At 37.7% G+C, this 13313-nt stretch overlaps 1 protein-coding gene across 7 annotated transcripts in view; it reads left to right on the top strand.

Moving 5' to 3' along the window:
* Window positions 1-13313, top strand: part of MARK1 (microtubule affinity regulating kinase 1) — a 141503-nt gene that overhangs the window by 82096 nt on the left and 46094 nt on the right. For all 7 annotated transcript variants that reach the window (XM_040263252.1, XM_040263253.1, XM_040263254.1 and 4 more), the window contains exons 4-5: window positions 11315-11363; window positions 12492-12557. In XM_040263252.1, the coding sequence (XP_040119186.1) occupies window positions 11315-11363; window positions 12492-12557 (115 nt within the window). The remainder of the gene's footprint in view (window positions 1-11314; window positions 11364-12491; window positions 12558-13313) is intronic.

Genomic DNA, 13313 nt, shown 5'->3' with positions numbered 1-13313 from the left:
GTATTGGAGTTTCAGCTTTAGCATCAGTCCTTCCAATGAACACCCATGGCTGATCTCCTTCAGAATGGACTGGTTGGATCTCCTTGCAGTCCAAGGGACTCTCAAGAGTCTTCTCCAACACCACAGTTCAAAAGCATCAATTCTTTGTTGCTCAGCTTTCTTCACAGTCCAACTCTCACATCCATACATGACCACTGGAAAAACCAAAGCCTTGACTAGACGGACCTTTGTTGGCAACGTAATGTCTCTGCTTTTGAATATGCTCTCTAGGTTGGTCATTCCTTCCAAGGAGTAAGCGTCTTTTAATTTCATGGCTGCAGTCACCATCTGCAGTGATTTTACATATTTTAAATTAATGGAATCCAATTTAATACGTTTTCATAGTTTAAGACTGTTTAGCATAGATGTTATATTTACTTTTTCCTCTTTGTAGCATGACACCCACCTCACATATTAGTGGTTTTTTAGAGTAAGGTCTATGAACTATACTAGTGATTCCCTGCTGCTAAGTCACTTCAGTCGTGTCCAACTCTGTGCGACCCCATAGATGGCAGCCCACCAGGCTCCTCCATCCCTGGGATTCTCCAGGCAAGAACACTGGAGTGGGTTGCCATTTCCTTCTCCAATGCATGGAAGTGATTCCCTAGGGATCTTTTAAGCAGCCTATTACTGATGGAGAAAAAGCAGAATGATGAAGCAGTTTTATTCATAGTTCACTTACTTGAAATGTAAGATTAGTTGTTTTCTCTGAAATTCCACCAAGTTTGAAACTTGGACATACTAATTTATACACAGATTGACAAAGTTTGTGTTAGTTTGTCTCAGCTCACAATCATCAGGGTGCATCTTCTGTATATTACTTATTAATTTGCATCTTTTATTGTTTTACTGTATTGCATTATATTTCAAAATCACAAAAATAGCACAGTGGTTCAGAAGTCATCTGCTGAGTAGTAAAACCTGCAATGAAAACAGAAATAAGACTACTAAAGCTCATTAATAATGAGAAGTGCTGCATCCCAGTTACATAGAATAGGGATCCTTATGACAATGATTTTGCACAAGCAGGGCAAGTATAAAAAGTTTCAATAACTGACATCTAGTAGTTAGATTTATTGAATGAATAATTCATTTACTGCTAGTGTGTTATCTGTTGTGTAAAAACAGTCAAATGGTAACAATCCTGAAAGATGATGCTGTGAAAATTCTGCACTCAATATGCCAGCAAATTTGGAAAACTCAGCAGTGGCCACAGGACTGGAAAAGGTCAGTCTTCATTCCAATCCCAAAGAAAGACAATGCCAAAGAATGCTCAAACTACCGCACAATTGCACTCATCTCACACACTAGTAAAGTAATGCTCAAAAACTCCAAGCCAGGCTTCAGCAATACATGAACTGTGAACTTCCTAATGTTCAAGCTGGTTTTACAAAAGGCAGAGGAACCAGAGATCAAATTGCCAACATCCGCTGGATCATGGAAAAAGCAAGAGAGTTGCAGAAAAACATCTATTTCTGCTTTATTGTCTATGCCAAAGCCTTTGACTGTGTGGATCACAATAAACTGTGGAAAATTCTGAAAGAGATGGGAATACCAGACCACCTGACCTGCCTCTTGAGAAACCTGTATGCAGGTCAGGAAGCAACAGTTAGAACTGGACATGGAACAACAGACTGGTTCCAAACAGGAAAAGGAGTACGTCAAGGCTGTATACTGTCACCCTGCTTATTTAACTTCTATGCAGAGTACATCATGAGAAACACTGGACTGGAAGAAGCACAAGCTGGAATCAAGATTGCCGGGAGAAATATCAATAACCTCAGATATGCAGATGACACCACCCTTATGGGAGAAAGTTAAGAACTAAAAAGCCTCTTGATGAAAGTGAAAGAGGAGAGTGAAAAAGTTGTCTTAAAGCTTAACATTCAGAAAACGAAGATCATGGCATCTGGTCCCATCATTTCATGGGAAATAGATGGGGAAACAGTGGAAACAGTGTCAGACTTTATTTTTGGGGGCTCCAAAATCACTGCAGATGGTGACTGCAGCCATGAAATTAAAAGACGCTTACTCCTTGGAAGGAAAGTTATGACCAACCTAGATAGCATATTCAAAAGCAGAGACATTACTTTGCCAACAAAGGTCCGTCTAGTCAAGGCTTTGGTTTTTCCAGTGGTCATGTATGGATGTGAGAGTTGGACTGTGAAGAGAGCTGAGCTCCGAAGAATTGATGCTTTTGCAGTGTGGTGGTGAAGACTTCTGAGAGTCCCTTGGACTGCAAGGAGATCCAACCAGTTCATTCTAAAGGAGATCTGCCCTGGGTGTTCTTTGGAAGGAATGATGCTAAAGCTGAAACTCCAATATTTTGGCCACCTCACGCAAAGAGTTGACTCATTGGAAAAGACTCTGATGCTGGGAGGGATTGGGGGCAGAAGGAAAAGGGGACGACAGAGGATGAGATGGCTGGATGGCATCACCGACTCAATGGACATGAGTTTGAGTGAACTCCGGGAGTTGGTGATAGACAGGGAGGCCTGGCTTGCTGCGATTTGTGGGGTCACAAAGAGTCGGACATGACTGAGCAACTGAACTGGACTGAACTGAAGCCATTTATACTTCAGTGAGTTTTCAGATGAAGCCCAGAGACCTCTCTGGTAAGGTAGTTATGTTTTCCAGAATATCTTCACAATAATCTGTATCATGTTAAGGAATTTGGTCAGTAAAAGTAGAGAGGAAGACAGAATCATGGAAGCAATTCAGAATTACATTTCTTTTAACAAATCAAAAAACCAAACTTGTAAAGGCAGTCCTATAATTTTTGACAAATATTTTGGATCAAGAAGAAAGCAGAAGCTCTTTGGCAATATTCCTTAACAAATCTCCCTGTTGAACATAGGTTGAAAACCAGTTACTCTCACATATGCTTGCTCTCTCACATATTTCACTTTGTAGCTGCAAAAACCACTTACGCGCTGAGTACTTCTTGTGTACAATTCTTTTCATGTGTGTAGATGATTTGAAGGAAAAGTCTTGACCAGTTCTTTCATGGATAAATGAAAACCTAAGTCATAAGAAAAGAATTAGCATTTAGTAAGCTGGCACCCCACTCCAGTACTCTTGCCTGGAGAATCCCATGGACGGAGGAGCCTGGTAGGCTGCAGTCCACGGGGTCATGAAGAGTCGGACACAACTGAGCGACTTCACTTTCACTTTTCACTTTCACCCATTGGAGAAGGAAATGGCAACCCACTCCAGCATTCTTGCCTGGAGAGTCCTAGGGACAAGGGAGCCTGGTGGGCTGCCGTCTATGGGGTTGCACAGAGTTGGACACGACTGAAGCGACTTAGCAGCAGCAGCAGCAGCAGCAAGCTGGTTGTAGACTGCAAAAGTTGTCTTTGAATCATTACTGAATTTATATATATAAGTTCACACACCTACAAGGAGTGATACTGCTGTGTGAATACATAGGATCATACCTAATGCCAAGTCACTCACTGCTTCATTCTCCATGAAATTTTTGGTTGGTAGCATATCTCTGACCTTGATTTGATATTAAAGGAATCCTGGAAACAGGGACTCTCATAAAATCTTGGCTATTGGGAGATGTCTGTGTAGCACACAGTGTGGAGAATTGAGAAGTGTATCTTTCACACGGAAATATGATGAATTTGAGGGAGCATTTGTTCAAAGAAGTTTCTTTTTAAAATTATTTTTAATTGAAAGATAATTACTTTACAATATTGTGTTAGTTTCTAAACAAGTTTCTTTTAAAAGTTGATACCAATAATGTTGATGTCTAACTAAAATATCAACAGTTTAAATGTTAAAGATAACCAGATTTTCTGGAGAGTTGCTCTTGTTTAATCTCTAGGTTGTATCTAACTCTTTTGTGACCCCATGGATGGCTTCTCTGTCTATGGAATTTCCTAGGCAAGAATACTGGAGTGGGCTGCCATTTCCTTCTCCGGGGGATCTTCCCGATCCAGGGATCAGACCCACGTCTCCTGCCTTGCAGGCGGATTCTTAACTGCTGAACCACTGGGGCAGCTCCTTTTTGGAAAGACCAAACTGTATTTCAGGCAGTTCACGGACCAAAACCCTGACTTTTCTAAACCCTGTTTTAGCCCTCAGTTATTGGGCAAAGAGTTCAATAACATATTATAGGGAGGTTTAACATACAAATGTTACATCCAAATGTGAAGACTACTTTCCAGAGTAAGCATATCCAAAGAGTATATTAAGAACCATTTGCTATTATCCTTCAGATTGAATTTTCTAGTCTTTTGACTTTTTAGTGTGATTAGATCAATAGCCTAGAATCTGTCTGAGAGCTGTGCATAATCTTCTTAAAGAACTGCTTTTGTAAGGTTGGATGTACTAATTAATCTAAATGTCTCTGACATACCTCCCAGTATTTCCTTCGTTCCTTTCACCGGTCAATCTGTGATTATAATTTAGGATTTTATAAATTTAGTAGAAATAAGGGGGAAAAAAAAAGTAAAGCTAGAAATGGAAACTGCGTTATGATTAAAGCTGCTTGACAATGTATTGAGTCCAATACATGTGTTAATTAATCAATTCTTAATATAGCAAATATGTATTGAGTGAAGATTATATTTCCCCTTATGTTTTCCTCTGTGTTTTCGGCTCCCCCTTTTCTCTTTCCTTTAAATGGAGTCATATTCCTTTTTGTTGGCTGCCCAATGTTGGAGTTTCACAAGGCATGGTCCTAGGACTCTCAACGTTCTCTTCCAAGGCTGTCTGTCTCAAGGGTTACTCTGGTTTAAATGATCACCTATAAGCAAACACAGATTTATTTCTTCAACTCAGAACCCCTCCTACATTTGCTTGTAATCCTTCAAAGATAACCCAAACTTACATCTAAAGCTGAACTCATGACCTCCCCCCACCTGCTCAGTATGTTGCCCGCCTGTTGCTCTTCTAGTGTCCTGTCTCAGTGAGTGACACTGTCCCCAAGTTGTGCAGGCCAGAAGCCTCAGAACTATCCTTAGCTCCTTCCTCTCCCTCCTCACCATCTCAGTCCTTGAATTGTTCAGATTTTATTTCTTACATGTCTTTCTCATCCCCGTCTTCTGGATACCACTGCTGTTATCTCTTCCTTGGACTATCCCAGTAGCTTTCCAACCAGTTTTTCTGCACTTTGCATCCCACCCCAACACTCCCCGCCCCCAGCACACACACACTTACTCACTCACTCACACATATATATACCCTTTAAAAAGTCATCAAGGATGCAGAACGTGTCTGATTATATTGTCTATCTGTTTAAACTTTCAGACGGCATTCCATTTTTTGTACTCTGGAAATCAACTTCATTAGCATGGTGTTCAGATCCTTCCTTCTTTTTTCAGCTGATGGTCCCCCAACTCTCCCCAGCTTCTCCCCACTCTCCTCATCCCCTCCTCCTCCAATTCCACTGCCTTTCTTTCATCTGGTCCTATTCATACTGTTTCAGCCATTGGGCCTTTGCAGCTCTTCACCCCACCCTATTCTTAAGCTTTTACCACTACCTCTGGGCTTCCCTGATAGCTCAGTTGGTAAAGAATCTGCCTGCAATGCAGGACACCCTAGTTTGATTTCCTGGGTCAGGAAGATCCTCTGGAGAAAGGATAGGCTACCCACTTCAGTATTCTTGGGCTTCCCTTGTGACTCAGCCGGTAAAGAATCTGCCTGCAATGTTGGAGACCTGGATTTGATCCCTGGGTTAAGATCCCCTGGAGAAGGGAAAGGCTACCCACTCCAATATTCTATTCTGGAGAATTCCGTGGACTACAGTCCATGGGATTGCAAAGGGTCGGATACAATTGAGCAATTTTCACTTCACTTCATTTAATTCTTGCTCACTTCTCACATTTCAGCTTAAGAGTAATTTCTTCAGGGAAACCTTTCCTATCTCCACAACAGGTGTTAAATCCCCCTGCCCTTCTTAAAATTAAGCACCCAGAACCAAGAGTTATTCATAAACCATCTCTTTAGTTTTGCTTGAATAGTACTATTTGGATTTTGCTTTTGATGCTTGTATTTCTGCCTCTGATTCTGAAGACCTCTGTTCTAATTTCTCAGTCTTTTTTGGCTGAAAAGTGTACATCTATTTCTGTATTCTCAAGAACTATGTAATATTTTCACAGTTATTTTAAGAGTCATACTCCTGGCTTTTCTAAGTTGGGAAGTTTGTTGATATAGTACACTAGTCTATTTTTATTATTTGGATGGAGACTTCAAAACATCTTTCCCATTTTAAAAAAGTTGCTTTCTCATGATATTTATTTATTGGACTGAAATGTTTCATTTCTGAACTTTTTTTTATAAGATAAACTAGAGATACAGTTGAAGCCCTGTGTGTCATTTCTTGGTTCTATTCCTGTCTTTCTACCTAGAAATAACTTCTGTTCTGAATTTGGTCTTTCTTATTCCCATTTATTTGTTTAAAAATTTTCACATGTGTATCTTTACATAAAATACTATATATTATTTATTTTTAAGCTTTTTATTCTTCTGCAACTTATTTTTTCCATTTAGCATTGTCTTAACAGTTTTATTCATGTTAGTGTGTATAGTCTAGTTCATTTATTTTCACTATTATTATATGCCATTGTACAAATAAGCCAGTTTACCCATTCTCTTAGTAGATATCTACTAGTTAGTCCATCTTTCTGTTTATATTTAGATTGTTCCTGTTGTTTTAGTGTTTCTCTTTTTTTTTCTAGTTAGTTTTTTGTTTTTGCTGTTACAGATAATGCAGCAATGTTTATTGTTGTGTACATATTTTTCTACAGAAGTATAGAAGGGTATATATCTCTCCAGGTAGAATTGCAAGGTTGAAGGGCATGCATATCCTCAAATTTATTAAATAATGTCAAATTGCTCTTAAGTGGCTGCACCAATATCTATTTCTGCTAACTTTGTATGAGATTTACTTTTGCTCCACATTGTTGTCAGCACTTTATATTATCAGATTTCTTAATTTTTGCCAGTCTTGTAGAGGGGATTTTGTTTTGATTTTCATGATTTCTGCCTAGTGAGATTGGACACTTTTTCAAATTTAATCTAATGTTTAGTATCTTCTCTCTGAAATTATTTGATTTGATATCTCAAACAATTGTATTTAGTTAACAGCAACTTGAGCCCACAGTTGTATCCATACAAGCCCTTGGGAAAGACTGTAGCACTATAAAATCAGTACCAGTTCATTAAAAAAAAAATTATCATTCATATATGAAGGTAAAATTTAGGCAAAGTGCCAGAGCCTATTGTTTTGCATTTAGTAATTGATGACAGGCTGTCAAGTTTAGAAGTAATACTAAGCATTTTGTGTTTTTTTTTAATCATCTAATATATACTAATTTAAGTATATTGAGATTTCTTTTTATGAACTGTTTCATGGAGAGAACTTAAGTTAGCCTGAGTTTTAATACTGGTTCTAGCAATAACTTCATAAAATATTTGATGTCCTAATAATAATATCTGAAGTAAAAGAGGAATGAAATGGTAATGCTAGAAATTAAAAAGCTGAGAGTTTAATCTGTAGGGTTCTGTTAATATAGGCAAATTGTATATAAAATCCCTCAATGACTGGTGTCTCTGAGAAGGTGTATACAAAGCCCTTTCTCTTAGAACATCACCTACAGGGTACAGCAGCACCCACTCTTCACACTAATAGGCCAGTAAACTGTTGAAAAGATACAGTTGAATTTTTACAAGGTTTGAGGTGAAGGCAAAGAAAGGCTTCTGCCCCTCCTCAAACCCAAATCAGAGCAAAATACTTGAAAGGCCAAGAAAGCTGTGTTAAAAGGCACAAGAAGATATGAATGTCAGCCTCCTCTTATGAGCCCAGCATACTGTGACTCTGATGACAGCCTGGAAGAGCTCTCCTTGGGGGGAACATGGTTGACGACTGCCTTTGTCAATTTCTCCATGGCCAGAGTTCTTCTCTATCTGCCCAAGAACACGGAGATGATGAAGAAGTCCTTAACATTGACAGGTCCCAGGACAGCACAGTGAGCAGGTCTGGTAGAGATGATGATGGGAGTTTGACTGGTCCCTGACTATGATGATGCTTTGAGAATAAATAGGATGAGCATTGTCTTAGCCATGTCCACTTGACTACTAATAAATAGAATAGACTTTTCCACCATCAAAAAAGTAATAATAAGCAGAGGGAATGGAAGAGGTTGGAAGGAACAGAGTAGTTGAGAGAAGAAATAAATAAGGCAAATATGATTTACACTGATGGAATTTGCTTAATCCTGATCCTTACCTCTAACCAGGAAGGACTGAACTGAAAAGTGAATACCTCTCCACAGAACTGAGGCTTGTTCACTAACTTCAGTTATCTAAAACAGTCAAGAATCAAGGAGGAAACCACAAAAGCCTCTGAACAACTAGAACAACTGTCACAAAGTCCAGACAGTGAAGTCCCTGCCCTTCAGTCATAGAAGACCCATCCATCTCAAGCCTTCGCTCAGCACTTACTTCTGTAATTCAACACAGTCTTAAAACCCTGGCCTTAATTCCCAGCCGACAGAAAAGTTGAAACAATAGTTTGAAAGGCATTAGTGAATCCAGAGCTCTCCTGCTAAATTTGTATATGATGTCAAGAGGAAAAATAGGACTAGAAATTAGAATCAGAAACTCAAATTGTAATGTGGGACTATTTAATATGTTCACAAACTTCTGTTTTTTTCCTGGTTAATTCTCATGTGCGTTTTAATCACACTGAAATTTTTAAAGGTGCAGAAGCTCATGTAAATGCTGATCTAAAACAGTGGCAAACTTTTGTTGTCCTTACTTGGCCTGGATATATGATGCTTAGTTCGCTCCGCCATGTCTGACTCTTGGCAACTTCATGGACTGTATAGCCCACCAGACTCCTCTATCCATGGCGTTTTGCAGGCAAGAATACTGTTTGTTGTTGGTCAGTCACTCTGTTGTGTCTGACTCTTTGAGACCCCGTGTACTGCAGCATGCTAGGGCTTCCCGTCCTTCACTTGGAGTTTGTTCAAACTCATGTTCATTGAGTCGGCGATGCCATCCAACCATCTATCTCATCCTCTGTCGCTCCCTTCTCCTCCCACCTTCAATCTTGCCCAGCATCAGGGTCTCTTCCAGTGAGTCAGTTCTTCATGGCAGGTGCCCAAAGTATTGGTGCTTCTGCTTCAGCATCAGTCCTTTCAATGAACACCCAGGACTGATCTCCTTGAGGATGGACTGGTTGGATCTCCTTGCAGTCCAAGGGACTCCCAAGAGTCTTCTTCAGTACCACCATTCAAAAGCATCAATTTTTCAGTGCTCGGCCTTCATCATGGTCCAGCTCTCACATCTGTACATGACTACTGGAAAAACCATAGTTTTGACTAGTGGGTTGCCATTTCCTTCTCCAGGGTGTCTTCCCAACCCAGGGATTGAACCCACATCTTCTGTGTCTCTTGTAGTACATGGGCGTGCAGTGATTTTTACAACATTTCTCCATCTCAGGGTAGCCTTCTTAACTTGGTCTAAATGTTCAGCTCTCCTTCCTCCCTCACCTCTCTCTCTCCCCCTTTACTAAGGAAGAGCAAGCATGGATAAGATTAGCATCTTTGCTAATAAGGATGTGTTCTGGGTGAGAAAATCACATATGTGTAAGGAACTCACTGTCTCTCCCTCTTCTGCTCCCTTTGACTCAAGTGACTGGTGCAGTTGTCCAGTCTCTCTTCTGTGCAGCCAGTTGGAATATTAGACTTTAAGAAGGGATTATGGCGAGTCATGAAGAAGAGACATCATAAACCTTCACTGAATCCATGTGCTACTCCTGTTCAGTTGACCCAAATTCTCTAGGTTTGGAAGGTTAATAACAAAGCTAGCTGACAATTTAAGTGTTTCTTTAAGAATAAGGGTGATTGGCAGGGCATGATTCTGGCACTTCATTGTTCCAGGTCAATTAACCACTTAACACCCCCATCATCACTTCTTCCAGCAGCAGCTGCTCTTCTTCTGTCCATAGCTGCCTGTCACTTTAAGCCAGCACATACCCAGCTTATACACACATTTATGCTGTTGCTTGTTTTTGTTTTTTTCCTTATTTCTTGTCAAAAACTATTAAAGGATAAAAACAGATAACCAACAAGGACCGACTGTATAGCACAGGGAACTGTACTCAATATCTTGTAATAACCTATAATGGAAAAGAGTCTAAAAATGAACATATATGGATATATATATATATATATATATATAACTGAATCACTTTGCTGTATACCTGAAACTAATACAACTTTGTAAATTAACCATATTTCAATAAATTTAGAAAGAAATCCACCTGAAGAAGATGAACTGTGATTAGAACAATATATTCTAGACATCTTTGAGATGTAGGAACCCGATGGCTGTAGATTATTGCTTTCACTAGAGTAAATTAAAGCAACAGATACCACTTCACACCCATTGCATTGCATGTGTGTGCTCAGGCATGTCCACCTCTGCGACCCTATGAGCTATCACCCGGCAGGCTGCTCTGTCCGTGGGATTTCCCCGGCAAGAACACTGGAGTGAGTTGCCGTTCCCTTCTCCAGGGGATCTTTCTGACCCAGAGATCAAACCCAGGTCTGCTGCATCTCCTGCACTGCAGGTGGATTCGTGACCTTTTGAGCCGTTGGGGCTTCCTGCACACCCATAAGATGGTGACAATCCGGAACAGTGACAACACTGAATGGTGGCCAGGTTGTGAAACAACAGGAACTCTCAAGTGCTGATGGGAATGCAAAATGGTGCAGCCACTTTGGAGGGTAGTTTGCTGGATTCTTGGAAAACTAAACCTACTCCACTATACCATTCAGCAGTCGTCCTCTTTGATATTTACCCAAGTGAATTGAAAATTTATGTCCACACAAAAGCCTAATGGTTTATATACCTTTATTCTTAATTGCTTATAGTGTGATCAACCAGTAGAGATAACTAAAGAGTCAGGCCCCCCACCTCCTAAGAACGTTGTTTTTGGATAAAAGTCATAAGAATGTACATTTAGTTTCATTTCTGTAGTATTTTTCTTTTATTCCTAGTAATGAGTATTCGAATGTTTTTTTATTGTATATGGTATATTCACACACACACACAGAACCATTTGAGTTCAATTAGTTAACGTTGTCCTAGAAACCAAGTCTTAATAGAATTGGAATTGTGAAATAAATCTCTGATTTGACCACTATTAAATCCTATAGTGTCTTACAAGAAGATAAATTTCTTCAAATAGATGTTTTGATTGGTTCTCTGTTGAGTGTTCTTTTTTAGCGGAAATGTTTCTTGTTTCCTTTCACAGTTGTTTCGAGAAGTACGAATAATGAAGATATTGAATCACCCTAACATAGGTATGAAATTTATATTTCACAATTAATGATAAAATATTTTCCTTGAATACTATTGAGGCTATTTGAAATGATACAGTTTTAAGGATGTTCTGTATAAAAAGAAGAAAAGTGATAACCTAAGTGATAATCTCAGAAAGTGTTACTTTGGGTATAAATATTATAAAGAAGTTAACTGAAGGCTACAAATTGTATTTTTCTACTACCTTGCTATCTTCTACTCTTCACTAAAATAATACATATGACTTGGAGTTGCTGTATATAGGTGTTTCTTGTATCTCCTTACTAAATCTCTCTAAAGGTTGCATGCCATTTAGATATGGATAAGAAATAATTCCAGATATTTTGGCAATATGGACTTGGGTTTGTTCATAGTCCATAGGCAAAATAACTAGTTTGAATTTTAAAGAAAATAAAGATTTTATTTCAATTTTAGTGAACTTATTTCCATAAGTCCTATTCCCCCCCATATTTATAGAGAAATTTATTTGTAAATTAATTTACACATGTTACTCAAAGTCATTGGATTGTAAGAAGTAAAAAGCAGTTCTTCTTTTAATCTGTTTATTCTTGAAGTGTGTTTCTTGCACACTAAAAAAATCTTATGTTTATTAGAGATACAAATGCAATTCCCTATGGTATATAATTTCAACTATATAAGTCTGATAATTTAGTAGATTTTAATCAGAAACTTAAAATATCACATAATTAAAAATTTTTTTATTTCTGTACCAAAGATTATTTAACATTCTCAATTAAATCATTATGATAATAGTTATCTTTTTAAGCATTCACTAAATTTTATTATTCTATTAAATTTTTTTTATTTTAAGATTTTCCTTTTTATTTTAAGATTTTCCTTTTTATTACCTTATTCTAATTTGAAAGGGGATAAGGTTTTTAATCCTAGAAACTTAACTCTCTTTTGACCCAACAGTTGGTTCCAAATCATTTTGTGATAGATCTACCATGGTAGTAATAATCCTTGGGAAAAGTTTAAAACTTTAAATTGTAAGTAGTAATTTTTGTAAATGCTCAACTTTTCCTTTGGTTTAGTGTTACCTTAAATTTTCTTAAAGCATATCTAGTATGCTCACAATTACAGAGTTATATCTCTAATTTCTTTTTCAGTAAAATTGTTTGAAGTTATTGAAACAGAGAAGACTCTCTATTTAGTCATGGAATACGCAAGTGGGGGTAAGGATGAGGGGAATGAAAAGTTACCTTTCATGAGACATGTAGAAATATTAATACCTGAAAGCTCATTATAATATCTGTGTCTTTATTGTTGTTAATGAATCTGTAGTTTTATTAAAATGCCTTTCAATGGTGTCTTTATGAAAATTCATTGTTTGATTTCAAGACCTATTGATCCTACATTTAAAAATTGGACTTTGGCTTATTTAAAAATTACTTAGAGGTATTTTTCAAAATTCAGTTTGCATTGTTATCTATGAATATAATCTATGAAACATTCATCTTAATATTATATTATTATTTTCTAATACTATTTTCTCTTGGCTATAAATAGGAAATCTCAAACCCAGAATGTTAGTAATGTTTATAGTAAAAACCTATTCTAGGTCACATTTTTGTTTCACTGATCACATATCACAGATTCTCAATATACATACATCTTCAAGATAATCTATAAAATGTTTCATTTTAAACAAGTATTGATCTATATATTTTATAAATTAGAATACTGAGTTGACAAGGGAATGGTAAGATATACTTCTAGTAGAATACAATGTTTATTTTGACTGTCTAGCATCAAAATAAACACTGATTATTAGAAAATCATTTTCATTTCCTGCACTTTCCTCAAATGAGAGATACATTGCTGTAGAATCACTGTTCTTTTAAGCATAAGCCTTAACTTTCTCAGAAACAGGTTTAAAATTTATGGAGTTAAATAATTTAATAAATAAAAAGAGGGTCTTGAAGGTTTTA

The sequence above is a fragment of the Oryx dammah genome, unplaced genomic scaffold (assembly GCF_014754425.2).
Source record: "Oryx dammah isolate SB20612 unplaced genomic scaffold, SCBI_Odam_1.1 HiC_scaffold_21, whole genome shotgun sequence".
Lineage (NCBI taxonomy): Eukaryota > Metazoa > Chordata > Mammalia > Artiodactyla > Bovidae > Oryx > Oryx dammah.
Note: the sequence above shows the minus strand (reverse complement) of the source record. Positions and strands in the feature narration are given on the sequence as shown.